Raw genomic sequence first — 22764 nt, 5'->3', positions numbered from 1 at the left:
TAAACAAAACTTCTCTTATTACTCCAGCCTGTCAAGATAAGCCAATCCCATTCTGGTAGTGTCCTTTCAATCAAAAACCTGAAACAGGGCATTCAATAGACAGCTTCTATTCTCAACAAACTATTCAGTTTGTTGTCTTTCTACATGGATATATTCCAACATATGTAACCAAACTACAAAATATATCCTTTCTAAAGAAAGATAGATGGCCAGCAACCAATCTGTCACGTTCACACCCACCCATCATCTCAAAATGATGGAAACAATCATAAACAGTCACCAGTCACTTCCTCCATTACTGTGAATCTCTCGATCCTGTTACCCAAGTTTGGCTTTCACACAGCCAGATCTATCAAAGTCTTGCTTTCCCATATTCCACACCAATAGTCTCACACCCTTGAGAACTTTTGGGAAAAGTAAGTTGTAGCAAATGACACCAACCAAACCATCAGTCTTGTTTGACATGACAAAGTTAAGTTACTTACAAATGGACTTCAACCAACTCTGATTTCTTACAATGTGCACTGATTGGATTCTCATAGGCACACAGGTCATCAATTTTGGTCAACCTCAAGCTTTAGGTTATATCTATGTCATTCATTTCTCATTATTGTTAATTTAACATCCACTTTTCCATGCTTGTGTGGGTTGGACAGAATTTGTTGAGGCAGAATTTTTTTATGGTTGAATGCCCTCTCTGTTGGTGACCCTCACTTGTTTCCCAGCAAAATAATATTTCTCCCATGGCCAGACATTTTAGAAGCAATGCATTTTAGTACAGTCACAAATGGGTCGACAAAATAATGAAATACACCCCCAAATTAACAGAGTGTGAGTCAGGAAAGTAGAAGAGGAGGGTTGGCAAGGAAGGTCAGTAATCCTTAAAAATGGCTGTGAAAGCTAGAAAAGTCTTTGCTCCCAGGCAGTGAGAACCTTTGTTACACTACTGAACTGTATAACAAACTTATATTTCAAGAGATGAGAAATGGATCATGCCTGTAAATCATCAACTGTTTGTTTGCTCCACAGAACACTGAAGATTTGAGAAGAAATGGTGAAGTTAGATCTCAAAATACTGGTCACAGACAAGAGACTGCAGAATCAAATAAGAAAAAAAAGTCACAATTTTTACCAGACAAAATTAGTCAAAGGAAAAATGCAATTTGAGTGAATGTGTGTGTGTGTATATATATATATATGGCTGTGTGGTAAGAAGTTTGCTTCCCACCCACATCGTTCCAGGTTCAGTCCCACAGCATAACACCTTGAGCAAGTGTCTTCTACTATAGCCCCAGGCTGACCAAAGCCTTGTGAGTGGATCTGGTAGACAGAAACTGAGAGTAGCCTGTCGTATATATGTATATATATGTCTATGAGTGTGTGTCTTTGTGGCTGTATTTGTCCACCACCAGTGCAGGTGTGTTTACACCCCCATAACTTAAGGGTTCAGTAAAAGATCTTGATAGAAAAGTACCAGGCTTTAAAAAATAAGTGCTGGGGTCAATACATTTGATTAAAAATTCTTCAAGGTAGTGCCCCAGCATGGCCACAGTCTAATAAGTAAATATGAAAGATATATATATATATATATCTGTAAATGTAATATGTGACAATTATTTGGTAGCCATGATAAAACAAAAACATTGAAAAATAAGTCTGTGGTTTTCTTCTGCAAAGACACCAGCAATACTAGCATGGAAAGCAGCAACGATGAGGACGATGACAATGATAATGATGATGACGAAGATTAAGAAACTGATAATGATTTATAAATGATTTTTTAAAATGTTTAAAAAATCTACCGAGGAAGTATTCAACATTTTTCGTATATAGGTCATGGTGACATAAATATTTAAAAAAATTAATACTTGGCTACCCACTTGTCAGCACCTCGTTATTATCATCACCACCACTACACAACCATCATTACCACAGCAATTATCAACATAGCCATCATCATCAAACATACGGTCTGATGTTCTTTTTATTATACTCATTTTTGTACACAGGCTCAAGCTATCCTCCAACAAAGTTGTGCCAATCCTATTTCCCTCAACAGGATATTGAAACAATAACAACACCTATCAAGAGAATGCTATTGCATTCATTTCCACTAAACATGAACAACATACAACTAGGTCCTTGAAGATCACTGGAAATGATAAACCTTTACAGTCACAGTGGAACTCTCTTGGAAAAAACATATCTTTAACATACAACCATTTCACCATAATGGAAGACATTCATCTTTTCTTCAATGTTAAAATATCAGTCTTCAGGACTAGAACATTTCAGAACTTTTGACATATTTAATTTTTTCATAAGTTTTTCTAAATTTCTCCTTCAATAATTGATTTTTTAAAAATTTCTTCTAGGTATATAACTGGGTGTTTTGTGTGTATGAGTGTACATTTTCCTTTTATTATTGTAAGATAAGATTTCTTTTATTATTGTAAAAAAACTAATAACATATCATCACTTTACAACTAAGTATTCAGCTTGTTCCAAATATTTGTGATGACTATATTTTCTCATCAGAGTTTTAATCTGTCCACCAGGAAGAGTTTGGTCAAGTGAGGTCATTCTATATATTACATGTAGTAACTACATGGATTACTTCAAGCCATTGAAGAAGCCAATAAGTAGTAGTGATAGATCAACTGGCTAGAAATAGTGACTAAACTGCCTACCCTATGTTTAAAAAAAAAAGACACATTGGATAATGTAATCCAAGATACAGTATTTGTAAAAAAAAAAAAAAAAAAAAGACACGATAGTCATTTTGTTGAATAATGTTGATGTGGAGCTCGACAACAACAGTAATAATATAAAGAAGCTTTAAACTTCTTCATTAATAGTTTAATATATTTTAATGATTGCTTGATTGTTTTAATTCAGATTAGATGTATTTGTTTTGCATTGTTTTATTTTGTCATCGGAATGCTGAGAGAACAGTTAAGTATTAAAAACAGTAACTAACTTGCAAGAAAGATAATTGCTCTAGTCTGGATTATGGTGTGAACTGATAACACATGCTGAGTGAAACACACATACACAAAGAAAAAACAATGTTGTTTAGCTACAGGCCAAGTCTGGTGAAGCAGAACTATGATCAAAGGCATTCTTCCAGCTGTGACTGTCATCATCATCATCATCGTTTAACGTCCGTTCTCCATGCTAGCATGGGTTGGACGGTTCGACCGGGGATCTGGGAAGCCAGAAGGCTGCACCAGGCTCCAGTCTTATCTGGCAATGTTTCTACAGCTGGATGCCCTTCCTAACACCAACCACTCCGCTAGTGTAGTGGGTGCTTTTTACGTGCCACCTGCACAGGTGCCAGGCGAGGCTGGCAACAGCCACGGTCGATTTGGTGTATTTTATGTGCCACCGGCACGGAAGCCAGTCGAGGCGGCGCTGGCATCGGCCACGAGTCGGATAGTGCTTTTTACGTACCACCAGACCAGGGATCCTGGCTGGTTCAATTCGATTTCGATTTCGCTTTCGCTTGCCCCAACATGTCTTCGCAAGCAAAGGGGGTTGGCACGGGTGCCTGTCGTCGGATGAGGTTCTATATCGACTTCGCTTGCCTCTTTTTGAAATATCTAAAAGTACATTATCTTATCCTAATATAAAATTATAACAATTATTTTTACTTCCTGCCATTGTAGTAAGCCTGTCAGGTGTTGCAGATAGAAAGCAGTAGAATGTTATTAATCTCTATTCTCTCTTTACTTATTGCATTGCAGTGTCATCAACTTTGTTGCATTTTTAATGTATGCTAATTGTTTTTAATTTCTAAATGAATTCTCTTTAAATTATAAGCATTCAGGATTGGCTGTGTGGTAAGTAGCTTGCTTACGAACCACATGGTTCCAGGTTCAGTCCCACTGTGTGGCACCTTGGGCAAGTGTCTTCTACTATAGCCTTAGGCCGACCAAAGCCTTGTGAGTGGATTTGGTAGACGGAAACTGAAAGAAGCCCATCGTATATATGTATGTATATATATATATATCTATATATATATATATATATGTATGTGTGTGTTTATGTGTTTGTGTTTGTCTCCCCAACATCACTTGACAACCGATGCTGGTGTGCTTATGTCCCCTGTAACTTAGCAGTTCGGCAAAAGAGACCGATAGAGTAAGTACTAGGCTTACAAAGAATAAGTCCTGGGGTCGATTTGCTCGACTAAAAAGGCGGTGCTCCAGCATGGCCACAGTCAAATGACTGAAACAATTAAAAGAGTAAAAGTGTAAAGAGTATTCAGTTATTTCATCAATTTCCAAAAGGAAATAAAAATCATCTCCTTATTCAAGACATTAAGATGCAATCTGAGAGGATTTGGCTGTTATTTCTTAGCAGATTTCAGTGACACAAACAGTTAAAAAAAATTAAACCCAAATATACAAATATATATTTACCAATATTAACTGAGTTTCCTTTATCCCCGCTGCGTGTATAGGCCAAATCTTTTAAGTAGAACTCACAATTACCAGTCGGCAAGTTTGACTCTTCACTGTTTGCAGAGCTTTCAGAGACATTTTCTTTCGAAGTTGGTGAATATTCAGAAGGTTGGTAGCTTTCTTTCAGTTCACCATTCATATAAATTTGTACCTAATAATAATAACAATAATAATAATAAAAATAATAATTTGTTTCTTTATTACCCACAGGGGGCTAAACATAGAGGGGACAAACAAGGACAAGCAGAAGGATTAAGTCAATAACATCAACCCCAGTGTGTAACTGGTACTTATTTAATCAACCCCAAAAGAATGAAAGGCAAAGTCAATCTCAGTGGAATTTGAACTCAGAACATAACAGCAGATGAAATACCACTAAGCATTTTGCCTAGTGTGCTAACAATTCTGCCAGTTCACTGCCTTAATAATAACAATAATAATAATAATAATAATAATAATAGACAATATGTATTGTCTATTTACTTGCTGCTTTCAATAATAATAATAATAATAATAATAATAGCTAATACGAAGATTGCGATGCAATTGCAATAGATATTTTATTGGTTTGAACAATATTTCGACAGCTTGTCTGTCTTTGTCAAGTTCAAAATGAAAAGTGATACATAGAAATTCAAAATTATAGAAATTCAAATTCAAAACTATGAATGAGGGCAACCTGTGTTCCCATGTTGATGGAATGACATCATGAGTCTTCAAGTTTCAAGTTTACAACTGGCAAAAAGAAAAAGAAATAGAAAAAAGGAAAAGGGAAAAGAATATTTAATCAAACAGCTTTGCATAAACATGATGAAATTCCCCTGTCATTTTGTTAATACATCCAGGGTGTGATGTTTGCTGGGTATGATGGAAAAAGCTGAGAGTTTTCATCAAATAATAATAATAATGATTTCACATTTTGGCACAAGGCCAGTAATTTTGGGGGAGGAGTAAGTCAAGTACATTGACACCAGTATTTAACTGGTACTTATTTTATTAACCCTGAAAGGACGAAAGGCAAAGTCAACCTTGGTGGAATTTAAACTCAGAATGTCCAGCATGCTAATGATTCTGCCAGCTCACTGCCTTAATAATAATAATAATAATAATGATAATAATAATAATAATAATAATAATAATGCCTAATGCAGTACAAACAGTGGCTCTCAATGCCCTGATGCTGTACATGCAGTAGCTCTCAACCATCATGCCCTGAAGGATGAACAAAATGAATTTCATCATGTTTACACAAAACTGTTTGATTAGATATTTTTCTTTTTCATTTTTTTTTTTCTTTCTTTTTCTTCTTGCCAGTTGTCAATTTGAAAACTGAAGATTGATGATGTCATTCTGCCAACATGGGAATGCAGGTTTCCCTCTTTCAAAGTTTTGAATTTGAATTTCTATGTATTACTTTTCATCTTGAACTTGACAAAGACAGTTAAGCTGTTGAAATATTGTTCAAACCAATAAAACACATCGCATTCTTCAAACTGTCTATTTACCTTTGTAAGGAGTTACATCAATCCTTTTAAAATACAAGAAGAAGAAACATATCTGATAATCAATATAGCATGTCCAGGTAACATCAGGATTGAAGAGAAGGAAGAAAAAGTGAGCAATTAGGATGATTTGAAGTAGGAAATATGCAGGTTGTGGGTAATGACGAAAGTGGATGTGATACCAATAGTAACTGGAGTGCTTAGAAGCATCAGCACTCAACTACGAACATGGCTCCAAAAGATTGGTACAAATATAAAGATAGAACACCTACAAAAATCAGCATTGCTTGGAACTGCAAGAGTTCTCCACAGGGTTTTTAAAACATGACCAGTAAACAAGTGTCACCTTAGTCTGCTGGTTGGGGACAACTGACACTTTCCATCATACCTAGCAAAATAAAGCTGAGAGTTTTCATCAAATAATAATCATCATCATCGCTTACCGTTCATCTTCCATGCAGGCATGGGTGGGATGGTTTGACAGGTGTCGACCAGGCAGAAACCTGCACCAGACTTCTGCAATTGTTTGGCAGGATTTTTACAGCTGGATGCCTTTCCTAACACCAATCATTCAACAGACCGAATTCAGTGCTTTTTATGTGGCATAAGCACAGGCAAGGTCAATTTTGGCAAGGTTTTTACAGCTGGATGCCACTTTACAGTGTGGACTGGGTACTTTGATGTGGTACTTGCACTGACAGGGTCACCAAGCACTTGCAAGACAAAAAAAATCTCTTTTGAGAGGGGTAGGGACATTGGAGGAGGTGATCTTGTGTGAGATGATAAAAGGTTATAGTGAGACAAACAGAAAGAAGCGGGTGTTTTGCTGTAGAGGAGATACAAGGTTACCTGGCCGGAGAGAGAAAGAGATCAGGAATGAAGACAGAAACAGGTGCACTGCTGCAAAGGAAGTGCAGGAGAAGGAGAGAGTGAGAGACAGCAGGATAGAGAAGGATAGAGATGGTGGCAAAGTGCCGGGCATATTCAAAAGAGATGGGGATCAGAATATAAATGGTATGGTTGCGTAAAGGCAGAGAGAGATATAGATGGTGGAAAATGCCAGGGCATACCCTTGAGGTTCAAAGATCATAGTATAAGTGGCAGGATATTGCATGGAAGTGTGATTAGAGAGTGTGGAAGGAGGAGAGGGGAAAACCTGGGTATATATAGAATTGGCGGCGCTACCGGATAGCAATGATACAGAGGAACAGGGCTGTGAGGACAGGATTGGTGAATGAGAGGTAGGCATAGTCTATGAAGGAAGAAATGTTAGCAAGAGAAAAGATGTAGAGATGTAGATTGGTTTGTTGGGATAGGGTGAGTGAAAAGTTTTCTTGTTACATGTGGGCAAAACATACAGGTCAGGGGCTAGCAGATATCAATGATACAGAGAGACACGGCATGCACTGTCTCACTGTATCATTATCCCTTTCCTCTATGTCCTTGTAACTTAGCAGTTTGGCAAATGAGACCAAAGAATAAATACCAGATTTTAAGAAAATAAGTACTGGGCTTGATTCATTTGACAAAAAATTCTTCAAAGCAGTGCCCCAGTCTGGCCACAGTATAATAGCTGAAACAAGTAAAAGGTAAAAAACAAAAGTTGCCAGTGACGTCCAATGAATTTCTCATTTCCCTTTCCACCAAACACATGACTGATTTATATATATATATATATCAATGTAGAGTTAAACCACACAGCTATTTTTCATAATAATAATAATGATAATAATAATAATAATAATAATAATAATAATAACGATATGTGCATCTCTGATCACGAGCAGAAGTAGTGGGGGAGCATCATAGCCATGTGTTGAGAGGGATTCTTTGGGGTTTGAATAATTCACCTCTGGAAACATGGGTGGTTCTTTCAACATCCTTAAACAACCTTTATTCAGGGATCTTTTGAGCGGGATGGGCTACTCAACCTGAAGAAAATTCTAACTGGGCCCCACCTGCAAGGTCATGTGCTGTTTATCTTGATATGAGATCACCATGTCGCGCAAATATGGTTGTGATGCATGTGCCTGGTGTACCCTTATCAGACAGGTAGTCATGATGGGTATATTGGGCTTCATATATTTTACCCCAGTGTCACTTTGATGGCATGAACTGCTCTCTCACTCAATAATAATAATAATAATAAAAAATAATGAATTAATTGTATGCAGTGCTCAGCTGCACTGGAACTTGTTGGAAAAGGGTACAAAAAAAAAAGGAGAACAGATAGCAGCAGTAAATCAAATAAAGAAAAACAACAATGATAGCTTGAAGTAAATGCACAGTAAACAGGATGAAAAACACAAAAAGAGTCAGTAAAGTGAACAGTAGAAAGAGTCATAAAGAAGAAAAGGTGCACATAGGCATGTCAGGAGTAGTGTTGGAAATTTTCTGGGAGCATGAGATTTTTTAAGGATGCAGAGATTTATTCCAAGCAGGAAAGGCAGCACCTATGGTCTTTTTACTCTTTTTTTTCTTCTTTATCTTTTTTCTTTTGTAGGTCATTTGAGATTGGCTAAAGAAATCTCTTAATGAAAAGTCTTAGTCTGAATACTTGCAGCAGAGTGAACTCAGCAAAAGAGAGCCCTGGGTTTGGTTGTGGCATTAAGTCAATGAGTGGAAGGAAATAGATGGAGTGAGGGGGGGTGAAGGGAGGGAGGGGGGAGTAAGGAAGGAAGGAAGGAAGGAAGGGAGGAAGGAAGGGAGGAAGGGAGGAAGCGAGGAAGGAAGGAAGGGAGGAAGGAAGGAAGTGAGGAAGGAAGGAAGGAAGGAAGGAAGGAAGGAAGGAAGGGAGGGAGGAAGGAAGGAAGAAAGCAAGGAAGGGAGGAAGCAAGGAAGGAAGCAATGAAGGGAGGGAGGAAGGAAGGAAGGGAGGAAGGAAGCAAGGAAGCAAGGGAGGGAGGAAGGAAGAAGGGAAGGAGGGAAGGAAGGGAGGAAGGAAGGAAGCAAGGGAGGAAGGAAGCAAGGAAGCAAAGAAGCAAGGAAGCAAGGAAGCAAGGAAGCAAGGAAGGAAGGGAGTAAGGGAGGAAGGAAGGGAGTAAGGGAGGGAGGAAGGGAGTAAGGGAGGGAGGAGGGAAGGAGGGAAGGAAGGGAGGAAGGAAGGGAGGAAGGAAAGACGGAAGGAAGGAAGGAAGGAAGAAAGTGGATATAAACAACAGAGGAAAGGGATAAATTTTGAAATTATAACTTACTTGAAGTTCATCTTTTGGATAGAGGAACGAAAATAACTTCAGCACAGGTGAACTGAAAATCAAAAAAAAGTATAAATATGAATTAAATATTGAAGACACAGGATTGGGTGAGAGGTTAAGAAGTGAACTTCAAGTTCAGCCCTACTGTGAGGCACCAGGGCAATGACTTGTGAGTGAATTTGGCAGATGTAAATGTGTGTGTGTGTGTATTAGTGTGTATGCGTTGTGTTTGTCCCCCACGCACCATTACTTCTTGGCAAATAGTGTTTGTTTGTGTTCTGTAACTTAGAAGTTTAGCCATAGAGACCAATAGACTTATAGACAAAGACTAGGATTAACTTGTTTAATGATAACATAGAAGTACTCCAGCATGGCAACAGTCGAAATTTTTAAACAAGTAAAAGATAAAAGATTTTTAAAAAATGAATACGCGCAGAGTGGCTGTGTGGTAAGTAGCTTGCTTACCAACCACATGGTTCCAGGTTCAGTCCCACTGCATGGCACCTTGGGCAAGTGCCTTTTACAATTGCCTCGGGTCGACCAAAGCTTTGTGAGTGAATTTGGTAGACGGAAACTGAAAGAAGCCCATCATATATATATGTATATGTATATATATGTGTGTGTTTGTCCCCCCAACGTCGTTTGACAACCAGTGCTGGTGTGTTTATGTCCCCGTAACTTAGCGGTTCGGTAAAAGAGACCAATAGAATAAGTACTAGGCTTACAAAGAATAAGTCCTAAGGTCGATTTGTTCGACTAAAGGTGGTGTTCCAGTATGGCCACAGTCAAATGACTGAAACAAGTAAAAGAATAAAAGAATGTCACAATTTGTTTACCACTTAATTTATGAGTGACACTAATTGGAATAACAATGCATAGTACAAGCTAACAAGGGAGAATCTATGTGGTCAAATGATTTGCAGGAAATAGCAGCCAAATCACACACTAACATCTTTATAGAAAGATACATTGTATCACAATATTGACTACACTACCGTCAGAAATTAATTAGCACCCTTGATTTGCTCTTCACTCAAGGTATGTGCTGTCACCTAGTGGCCATATCTCGAACTATTGCTTTGTTGCAAGTTCACTGTTGCGCAGAACGATGACATAACTTTGTTTGCAGAGCAGTTTGAGAGTCTACAGCCTTATGATGTTGACATAGCAGTGCAACAACAACTTGGAGTGCGGATGCAGACAAATTCCTTTGTTTAATAGATATAGGTAGCGCCTCGCAAGGACCGAAATCACACCATACTAAGTTTTCTCATCGCGTAAGACGTTTTGAACAGCTCATAGGTTAATTGATTTAACCTATTTAATGTAGAAATTTGAGAAGTGCTAATTAATTTCTGACGCAAGTGTATGTGTCTACACATGTGTATGTAGTCCTGAGCAAGATTTTTTGAGGAAGACTGGCTATTGTTCATGTATGCAAGTCACTCTTTTCTTTATCATTGATGTTTACACAAGGTATCAGTGTTGTTGCAGAGATTGACACCAGAACACAAAAGGTCAGATCTTTTTTTCCTGACCCTCTGACAGTTCTACAAATCTACCACCCTGGATTTGTTCACTTTTATCAACTCTAAAAGGATAGGAGGCAAAGTTGATCTCAGCGAGATTTGAACTCACAGAATTAAATAATAATATATATTATATGTGTGGAGGCGCAATGGCCCAGTGGTTAGGGCAGCGGACTCGCGGTCGGAGGGTCGCAGTTTCGATTCCCAGACCAGGCGTTGTGTGTGTTTATTGAGCAAAAACACCTAAAAGCTCCACAAGGCTCCGGCAGGGAGTGGTGATCCCTGCTGTACTCTTTCACCACACTTTATCCCACTCTTTCTTCTGTTGGCCTGCTCGCTTAGCCAGCGGGGTGGCGTCTTTCGAAGGCTAAAACAATGCGAACGCATTGTGACCAGCGATGTGTAACAACATCTGATGGTCTGGTCGGTCACGTGATCACGTGATATTATATGTATATACATGCATAACTTGGTACAAGATGTCATCAATGGTGCAAATACATATTTCATGTTATTTGCACCATGACGTCTTGTACCCAAATATGCATGAATATATATATCACCATCATCATCATCATCATATCATCGTTTAATTTATTTTCTAAAAACACAATCTAACATCTTACCATTGTATAAGAGCATGGTGATTATTGATGGAATGCCTTTGATCAACTGTTCTCTCAGTCAAGACCTAGGTTACTTGACTTTCTAGAAACAGTAGCTGACTCTTACTCAAATCTCACCTAACCACCTTTAAAAAGGGCCAAGATATGATGCCCCAGCATAATTGCAGCTCTAAAGCTGAAACACTTAAAAAAATAAAAGAATATGTATTTACGTGTGTGTGTATATATATATATATATATATATATATATATATATATATATATATATATATATATATATACTTGGAAATGGATGCGATGGATTCAATTAAATAATAAATATTATATGTATATACATGCATATCTTGGTACAGGACGCCACCAATGGTGCAAATACGTATTTCATGTTATTTGTACCGTGACGTATTGTACCTATATATGCATGTGTGTGTTTGTGTATATATATATATATATATATATTATATATATATATACATACACCCACGTATAGATGTGTGGGTAAGTTTTACGTGCATGTCCATACGTAAATATGTGGATGTACGAACATATGTAATATACTATTTTTATTATTGAACGCCCTTTTTTGTTAGTTATATAATTATACAGAAATACACATATATGTATAAACTAAAGGTTTGGTTTAGTCTACTATGATGGCAAGATTTTAATAAAGTGTATCAAATTTTTTCACTGTCAATTAAAAAAAATATTATTTATTCCCTCTGTATGTTGGAAATAACGTAGTCATGGCGCGAATAACAATATACGGGTTATCTCCCCTATCAGTTATTTTCGCCAAGTTGACCCTGATTGAATCGATACGGACATACGAACAGACATTTCTTTGTTTTTCCTTTTTTTTTTCTCGTTCTTGTCGAAAGGACATTGGTACTACTTAAATACAGAGGTCCCGACGCATCTACATAACGATATAAAGGGGAGGTAATCTAGTTTTACCAAAGCTAGTGTGACTTCACATAAGTGGTCCATGTGTAAGTCTGCAAACGATCCGAAGAAGTTGGTACATTTTTTCAAGTCATGGTGTGTTATGCACAAAACATTTTAAATATACACTACGTGGACGTGTAATGCCACTTATTACTGATACAAGCACAAGAGATGGACTAATGTATCGTTGTCCAAATCATAAAGGACAGTAAGGAGTGGAAGTTTTCTTTGATAGCAAACTTATGTTGAAGGAATTGTTGATGCTAAGTTACTTTTGGTCTGCAAAACTTTCTGTTGGTAAAACAGAGAAATTTTTTAACGTTGCAAACAATACTTGCTTACAGTGGTTCCTGTATTTCAGGAATAATTGTTCGAATTGACTGCTAAAAAATAATCTGCAAATTGGAGGACCAGGTGTTATTATTAAAATAGATGAATCGTTGGTTGCTAAACAAAAGTATAACGCTGGAAGAGCAGCAAAATAAAGATGGGTATTTGGTAGAATTGACTCTGATACCAAAAAGGGTTTCATAGTTTCGGTAGATGACCGTAAGCATGAAACACTTTTTTGCCATCCATCCATTCAAAAGTACATTCTCGCCGGAAGTATCATTTATAGCGATTAATGAGCTGCATATGGTATTCCAGAAGTGAGTGGTATATCTTTGTTGCCAAACAACTATACACATGTTCGTGACTCTGAAACAAGCGCTCATACAAATCTTGTGAAGAACATGTGGAAGGATTGCAAATGCAACTTTAAAAATTGTGTGAACACAATTCAGCCTTGGAATCACACCTCCACGAATTTATGTGGAGGATGATGCCTTGAAGTTACTACTTGCTCACATAGGTCAGTGGTATAACCCAAACATATAACTATCTATTTTATTCTTTTATTATAAAATGTTCGAATACATTAAAAAATTTTTAAATAAAGATTATGAAACTTGTGTACATCAGCGAAGGTAAGCGGGTGCACACCACCTAACAATAAAACTTATGTCTAGCCGGTCCAAATACAACATAGACACTCCTTCGGTGTTGTTAACTTCATTTGAGCCTAAAATGAGCAGAGCTCTGATCGAAGACATTTCAGCTTTGGCCATACCGCCCGTTTCTTATGTGCACTGAATATAGGACTACATATGCGTAATTTGGCTGCAATTGCACATTCTATCTCGTTGGCTCCCAGTTGTTTTCCATTGACCGATAACTCTGATTGCTTATTAGAGTTCACTCCCTTGATTAATAACAATTGACTAGCGACGAGAACACTCTCTCTCTCTCTCTCTCTCTCTCTCTCTCTATATATATATATATATATATATATATATATATATATATATATATATATATATATATATATATATGTGTGTGTGTGTGTGTATGTATATATATTAGATAGATATCATACACACACACGTACAATGCACATGTAAACGTGAGAGAAATACGATGAGTGATAAATCACGTTTACCATCTCCACCTATTTCCACACTTCATTCCTTAACTGTTTTAATTTTATTTCCGTTCTGTTGGGTGGAACAGATTTTTACGTTCTTTTTTTTTGTTTTTTAATCAAATATTTAAATATTGTTAGGATATATGCATTCCCCTTTTGTTACTATTCATTACTCCACTTTGAAACAGGAGTGGTAGAACCAGTTTCTATCAGCAGAGTTGTTAGTCCTGCTTTGTATACAGTTGTTGGCTCAACCCCAATAGTTGAAATAAAGGTTTGAACTCATGGTTATATGGCCAAGTGACCGTTCACTACCCTAATTTTTTAGTCATTCGACTTGATGTTTTGATTAATACATACGATTTCAGAGTCAACTGAATTCCTACTTTTTTTAAGCAGTAAACCAGAATCAGAATGTATATGTTGCCAAAAATTATTTAACCCTTTAGCATTTAAACTGGCCTTATTCAGCCAAAATATTCTACCTGTTTTATGTTCAAATTAGCAAGATTTGGCCTCTCATACCTACTGCAATGTTATTCTAAAAATAACCAATCACATCATTGAAATCTCAAAGCTGTGAGATAAGTCGTTATTCAAAACAATGTGAATGAATAAGTATTACATTTGAGAGAGTAACTTGAATACTATAGGGTTAGAAAACGAATAGAGACACACTTTCTGAATAAAATCACAACAGATCCCCCTCCCACAAAAAGTTAAATTCACAAGTCTCTCTCCACAGCCAAGAAAGAAAATATTTGGCAGTGAGCTCTGATAATGTAGAGAAGCTATGGTCAAATGTATTCCTGATGTGACTACACAATATAAACCATCCAACACACGCCAGCATGGAACATGGACATTTGATGATAATGTTAGCTGATGCTGTCAAATATGGTCTCTCCTTGTTTAAGACAGTAAGGTGTGGTTTGAGGGAGATTTGGATCCTATTGCTACTCCTTTGTGTGGTTCAGTCATTCAACTGTTATATCCTTTGGTAAGTCATTTTAGCCTGTTGGTTTTAGTTTTTCAGAGAAACAATAGCCCATCATATATATGTATGTGTTTGTCCACCTCCCACCATCGCTTGACAACCGATGCTGGTGTGTTTACATCCCTGTAACTTAGCAGTTCGGCAAAAGAGACCTATAGAATAAGTACTAGGCTTACAAAGAATAAGTCCTGGGGTCAATTTGCTCGATTAAAGGCGGTGCTCCAGCATGGCCACAGTCAAATGACTAGAACAAGTAAAAAAAAAAAAAGAGAATATATATGCTGGCAGACGTAATTAACCGACCATGAACCGTTTGAGCAGTCACCACTGATGATGTGTCTATGATATAGACAAAGCTAAACTTAGTCTGATTGATCCTTGAAACGGTCATGGGGCAATTTGTGCTCTTCTTACAACATTAAGAGTATTTTAACTCTTATTTCTAGAAATGTAGGCGCTTTGGCACCCTTAGTCACACTTAGTGACAATTGAATATATATATATATATAATCTCGTGCATGTGTGCATCACATCTTCTAAACTCTACTTCTTGTGTCAGGGTGCATTTTGACATAGGTGGAGAAGCCTGTTGTCGCAACACAGCATATTGCCAGTCAGTATGGTCCTTTGTCATGTCCTCTGTAACATGTGAAAACAAAAACAACACAACATGGATATTAAATAGGTAGAATAAATTTCTATAAAAGTACTTACACTCTAGGTCTTCCTCCTGCAATAGCTGTTAAGCCTGGAGCTGAGGGAAGAAAATAAAAGAATCAATATTTCTCACTTTTCTTTATAGATTTCTCTTTCTCCTTTCTGGCTTTTTACAAACATTCACATACACACATATATATATACTTGCTCACACTTCTAATAGTCACCTTATAATAGAATATCCCAAGATATTCAAGTTCCAAGTGAGTAAAATGATAGTTTCAGTGACCAGTTATAATTGGGTGTATAATATATAAAGACGTTTGTGTTTTGGCATGATATGTGTGTGTATGTACATATGTCTGTAAGTATAATATATATATATATATATATATATAGCCCACAACCTATGTGACCTCCTGGTCCACAGTTTTTTCCCTAACCCCCACCTCCCAACCTGGCTTGCTCCTGCCCATGCTGGTGCACTTGCCCCTACCTCTCCAACACCACCATCCTCACAGGTACCCATCATCGTCACTATCATATCACTGACTCCTTTACCTGCGCTTCTAGCAACATCATTTACTGCATCTCCTGCTCTTTCTGTCCTCTGTATATCGGTCAAACATGACGCTACTTGGCTGACTGGTTCACAAAGCACCTCCAAGACATTAGACTCAGCAATGATACCCTGGTCTCATACCATTTCTGCTCTCCCGATCATTCATTACAACACCTGTCTGTGTTCAGATTGTCTTACGCCTTCGCCATGAACAGGAATTAATCTTCTCTCTTCGCTCCTTTTTTCCACATGGGCTCAACTACCCTCCCCTCCTCTCCTCTCTTCATCTGACACCTACTTCCTCTCATCAGTCCTACCCACCTCTCCCCTCTTGCCCTGACACTTCCTCTCTTCACTCCTACTCACCTTCCCCTTCATTGATACCCACTCCATCCACACATCCCACTCCCACATACCCCCACATCCTCACCTCAAACCCACAACCCACCCTAACATCCCCACACTCCAACACTGCCACACCACACCATTCCACACACACTAGCACTGACCACTTCCCAGCACCCACACACCCATACATTACTGACACACACATTTACACACATCCACACGTAAAGTCACAAGCTCTTATCCACACGCACACACACCCTCTCACATACACACATGCATGCGCACCTTCGTTTTGGGATCACCAGTACTTTATTATCTCCCTTTCTTCCTAGCTCTCCTGTCTAACTACCTTTGTCTAACCAGTTGCCATGATTGACCGCTAACTCCACAAGATTTTTTATTCTCTCTCTGTTTATTTCCTCATGTTCCTTTCTGTTGAAGAGCATAGGCTTGAAGCATAAAAGACTTTCTCACCTTCCCGAGCATCAAACTAATACACCTATTTGTTGTTTATACACCTGTCTTTGTCTTTTGTTTTTCAGTAAATTTCAACTATATATATATATATATATATATATATATATATATATATATATATATATATAAACATATATACACACACACACACACACACATATATATAATTATCAACATCCGCTTTCCATGCTAGCATGGGTTGAACGATTTGACTGAGACTGGTGAACCAGATGGCTGCACCAGGCTCCAATCTGATCTGGCAGAGTTTCTACAGCTGGCTGCCCTTCCTAACACCAACCACTCTGAGAGTGTAGTAGGTGCTTTTACATGCCACCGGCACAAGGGCCAATCAGGCGGTACTGGCAACAGCCATGCTCAAATGGTGTTTTTTACATGCCACCAGCACAGGAGTCGGTCCAGCAGCACTGGCAACGACCTCGCTCGAATGTTTTTTCACATGCCACTGGCATGGAAGCCAGTTAGCTGCTCTCGCAATGATCATGGATTGTGCTCTTAGTGCTCCACTGGCACGGATGCCAGTCATTGAATTTGATTTCGATATATATATATACATATATATATATATATATATATATACAGAAAGAGAGAGGGGGAGTGACTGAAAAAGGAAATGAAAATGCAAATCGTTTGACATTGTTTGAAAAACATTTTTTGGACGATGCCAAAATGTTTTGCTTTTTCGTTTTCTTTTTTTTAATTTATATCCGCCTGCTCAAGGAGAAACCACTTCTAGCTACCTTCGATAAGCAGTCTCAATACCACACTGTTCATTTTCAGTTTAAGCTGAAGTTTTAGAGATAAACCAAACTAAATACTATTAGTACATACGTATGTACGTACACACATGTGTATGTACTACGAGTACTTAGTTTGGTTTATCTCTAAAACTTCAGCTTAAACTGCACGTACATATGTACATGATCAAAATATTCTATTAGCATCACAATGCATAAGGTGTCCTTCTCTTTTTTAAGATGACAGTATGTTATCTGAGAGAATTTAAGATGCTATTTTTAGCAGCTCAAACAAACACATAGACACATTTGACAGATTTTAGTGATAAAATTTCATCTATGAAACAAATGGTAATCTTTATTTTAATCTTTAGCTAATGATAATAATCTATGAAAAAGAGGAATAGACAATAAAAAAAGAAACATACCCATGCCTGTCCCGGCAGGTGCTATCTCTCTTGACAATATCTCTAATGCTTGTTTCTTAGGGTGGTGTGCTGCCATCCAAACAGCCAGTTGGCGAGGTTCCTGATGTTCAAGGGTTTTTTGGGAAAAAAAAAAAAGAAAGAACATATTTTGATAATAAATTTTTTTAAAAATATATTGAAAATAAAGTGAAATTTTAAGTGACTTCTACAGACAAAGATTAAAGAGTTTGGCAAGGATAAAGGCTATCACTGGAGTGTACTATTTGATGGTAAATTAAGGGACAGTCTTGAGACTGGTGATCCAAATGGGTGAAGAAAGAAGATTTTTGCTAGATTTTTGCCAAATGCATGCTTTATGGAATTGGATAAAATTTGGGTAGTTAAACATGGAAGCTTTTCACCGAAATTATACTAATGGAACAGTCACAGTTGATGAATGATATATAGAGGGATGCTACAAAGTTGGTACAAATCTTTTTGAAAAGGAACCAAAAGAGCTAACAACACAATTTAAGACAAAAGAGCTTGCAGCTGTGGAATGTATGAAGGTGTATTTTGATTTATAGATAATAGTTGCACCAAACTTGAGATTGTAGGTGAAAGCTACTCAGTTAATAGTTGTAGGTGATACTTTCTTTGCCTGTAGTACTCCAATGCAAAACTATTTAAGAGCGTCATTAAGGTGAGTCATGAACTTTGGTGCATGAGTAATATGAAGAGACATGCCTAGGTAAATAGTTTTGGTCGTCTGCTTAATGATTTTGTATAGGTCAGGCATTTGCTGCCAGGATGAGTTAGCATAAAAATGCAGAGCTCTGAAAGTTGGTTGAATAGATATGATGTAGGGTTGGGGAAGCAGAGAGGTTGTTCAGTATGTGGATGTGTAGTGAATGACTTTGTTTACACAGAGTTCAGTTGAATTGATAGTAGAAGAAATAATTGTAATTAAAGGATAGGTTTAGAGATTAAAAAGACGACAAGTATATATGAGCCTGAGTCAATTAAAGATATACGTGAATAATTATACTATTGCAGAGATCAGAGCACTAAAAGATTCAGTTTATACATCTACAACATTTGTATGAGAAGAGCCAAGAAGATTTCTGTGCACTGAGGTTGTGAGGGACGGTGACTTCGGAGGGGAACAACAGGAAAAATAGATCACTAATATCAGAAGAGATATGCTTCAACATTTCTAAATTACGTGGCACCTGTTTTTTTAAATTATGTTTGTTACTTATACCCATTAGTTTTACAGTAATTGTGCTGTTTATAGTGTACATTTTATACTTACTTACACTTACATATAGAGAGAAATGATTGTAGTAACATACAAACTTTCAACCTTTCAGTCAAGATTCTATCAAGCTGTTGGCTCTGTTAGTAACTACCCTCTCAAGTAAATATTTAGAAATCTTTAATCATGAATTTTCGCCTACACCTTTTGATATTAATTCAATTTTAAGTGACTCGTTTTTAAGCTACCAGAACAAAACTTAGTTGTTTCTGAACTGAAGAATGACAGAAGCTGCAGATATATATATATATATATGTAGTGGATCTTGCATGCATGAAGTGGATTCGATCCACCATAGACAAATTTAAATTAAAACTACAACATAACTTTTCCTACGTTTTACAGTTTTACATTTTCCAGATGCCTTTAGCTAGGCCGAAATAATGTCTTCACCACTCAACCCTTTCTAACCTCTTCAATTTCACCAAAAGCTAGAGTAAAGATAACAAGACCACCAACTAAATCTATTGTTCTCAATGATATATCTAGCCTTCTAGATATTTATAAAAGTAAGCACACTCCAAGCAAAAATCAGCTAGTCACAGTTGGTGATGACTCAATGTGTTCAGTCACTTCAGTGACGACGAAGTCCGGCTGACCAGCTAGAACCTTGGTTAGATGGAGAAATGAAGTTTACTGTCACCAACTGTGAGACAACGTCCCACACCCTACTACTTTCACTAACTCTAATTCTGTTCTCTTACAACATCATTCTATCGCTATCTGCGGATTACTACTAACTGTTCGTATATACCAAACTATGCAACGAAACATTCTACCGCATCTAACTTTCTTTCACATCCTACAGTATGCGATTATAACAACAAATCTTACCCGTTACATCATCATCATCATCATCATCATCACCGTTTAGCATCCGTTTTCCATGCTAGCATGGGTTGGACGGTTCTACTGGGGTCTGTGAAGCCAGAAGGCTTCATCAGGCCCAGTCAAATCTGGCAGTGTTTCTACGGCTGGATGCCCTTCCTAACGCCAACCACTCCGTGAGTGTAGTGGGTGCTTTTTATGTGCCACCCGCACAGGTGCCAGACAGAGCTGGCAAACGGCCACAAACGGATGGTGCTTTTTATGTGCCACCGGCACGAGGGCCAGGCGAGGCTGGCAACGGACACGAACGGATGGTGCTTTTTACGTGCCACCGGCACGAGGCCAGTGGGGGCGGCGCTCGACTGGCCTCGTGCCGGTGGCACGTAAAAAGCACGTAAATATTAAAAAATTTATATACCTTATTATTTTCATTCTTTGACTCAGATCCTAAAATTTCAATGTTGACTCTGGTAAAATCTCCAAGTTTAAGCTGTTTGAATATATTTCGGCATCTAACAGTAAAGTACAAGATACTGATTAGTAATTAATGTAAGAATGAGGCAGTAAGTTAGCAGAATCATGAGCATGCCAGGCAAGATGCTAAACAGCATCTTGTGTCTTTATGAATAAAAGATATGTGTATCAACAGTGTAGTAAATAAACTCACATAGAGGCACACAGAACACACACACAGATGTAGACACCAATGCACATGCAGATAAAGATACTGCAGAAAGACAAAGTGTAGTAAACAGAGCAAGAAGAGACATGTGGTTAGAGAGTTGTTGAAGAGGTCACAGAATGTATGACAAAAGAGCTTCGACAGAGAAACTAAAATAATAATAATAAAACTGAAGTGAAGATCAAATATATATACTCTTTTACTCTTTACTCTTTTACTTGTTTCAGTCATTTGACTGTGGCCATGCTGGAGCACCACCTTTAGTCGAGCAAATCGACCCCAGGACTTATTCTTTGTAAGCCCAGTACTTATTCTATCGGTCTCCTTTGCCGAACCACTAAGTGATGGGGACGTAAACACACCAGCATCGGTTGTCAAGCAATGCTAGGGGGACAAACACAGACACACAAACACATACACACACATACATATATATATATATATATATATATACGACAGGCTTCTTTCAGTTTCCGTCTACCAAATCCACTCACAAGGCTTTGGTCGGCCCGGGGCTATAGCAGAAGACACTTGCCCAAGATGCCACGCAGTGGGACTGAACCTGGAACCATGTGGTTGGTTAGCAAGCTACTTACCACACAGCCACTCCTGCGCCTATATATATATATATATCATCATCATCATCATTGTTTAACGTCCATTTTCCATGCTAGCATGGGTTGGACGGTTTGACTGGGGTCTGGGAAACCAAGAGGATGCACCAGGCTCCAGTCAGAGATGGCAGTGTTTCTACAGCTGGACGCCTTTCCTAATGCCAACCACTCAGTAAGTGTAGTTGGTGCTTTTTATATGCCACCAGCACAGGTATCGCAACTACAATTTCCATTTGATTTTTATTTTGATGTTGATGTACTTGACTCAATAGGTCTCCTCAAGCACAGCAGGTTGCCCTACGATCCAAGGTATATATATATATATAGTGCATGTGTTTGGTTGGCAAAAATATGACTATCTCCAAGTATAACAATATCTGTTTCAACACATGATTTCACATCAAGAATCTTGCAAAACAAATACATAAGCATAAAAATTATTATTACTGTTTAGCTCCAAGTTGATGGCTATGGACATTCAAACAATAACCATCCTTTTTTAAAATTTTTGGCAGATAGTGGATATCCAAGACTACAGTATCCAATGTTGCACTGTTTTTAATACTGAAGGGGTGAACTGAGGGAAATATAGCTGCTATTTCTAGCAGTGTGATTACTTTGGGTATGGAAATAGTACAGAGGAACTACAGAATTTGACAGTTACACATCTTGGTCATGGACAAAATACATTGAACTATACCACACTGTAGTACCTACAAACAACTAGGTAGACTGGACTGTTGAAAGTTAACAGAGTTGGTCATGGACACAGTACAGAATAAATAACAGACTATGAAGTTGTTAATTCATTCATCTAGGGATTAAGAATACATTGAAATGTAAAACAATAACATACCTTTTTAAGATGGCATCCATGGTTTTTTTTGCTTTTTCTTCTGCCTGTGGTCCACCAATACAGGTCACAGCTGTGACACGGTAACCATCAGCATATGTGGCAGTAACCTGAAAAGTAATCAGCAAATCAGTTTGCAAAGATTTTTAAAAAATCTTTTTAGATTTCCTTATCATTTGAAGTTTCGATAATTTTATGCTTCTTCTTAGCTTTAAGTGAAAGCGTAGTCATGCAGTTAAGAAATATGCCTTGTTTCTGAGTTCAATTCTACTATGCATTGACTGAGAAAAATATAAATCAAAAAGTTATAAACTTTTTTTTCAAATGATCCGGTCAAAAGGCAGCACTCTGAAAAGGCAACCCCTTTCAAGGATTTCCATATATGGAAAGACTTTTGACACCTCTCAGATTGGAGAAATTGTCTAAATATATACAAAAGCATATATGATTACTCAGTTCCATGATTCCGAAATATAGCCAATATCTGAAACTGAGTATCACATGTGGGTATGACATGGCTGTGTGGAGGCACAGGC

The 22764-nt window shown here is 37.7% G+C and overlaps 1 protein-coding gene across 1 annotated transcript in view; it reads right to left on the bottom strand.

Moving 5' to 3' along the window:
* LOC115222636 overlaps positions 1–22764 on the bottom strand; it is a 116062-nt gene that overhangs the window by 9010 nt on the left and 84288 nt on the right. Inside the window, exons 11-16 of the mRNA XM_029792950.2 lie at positions 22232–22338; positions 20498–20591; positions 17955–18054; positions 15442–15481; positions 9163–9214; positions 4425–4617 (exon numbers count right to left, since the gene is read on the bottom strand). Of these exons, the coding sequence (XP_029648810.2) occupies positions 4425–4617; positions 9163–9214; positions 15442–15481; positions 17955–18054; positions 20498–20591; positions 22232–22338 (586 nt within the window). The remainder of the gene's footprint in view (positions 1–4424; positions 4618–9162; positions 9215–15441; positions 15482–17954; positions 18055–20497; positions 20592–22231; positions 22339–22764) is intronic.

Source organism: Octopus sinensis, linkage group LG20 (assembly GCF_006345805.1).
Source record: "Octopus sinensis linkage group LG20, ASM634580v1, whole genome shotgun sequence".
Classification (NCBI taxonomy): Eukaryota; Metazoa; Mollusca; class Cephalopoda; order Octopoda; family Octopodidae; genus Octopus; species Octopus sinensis.
This window is presented reverse-complemented; position numbering and strand designations above follow the sequence as displayed.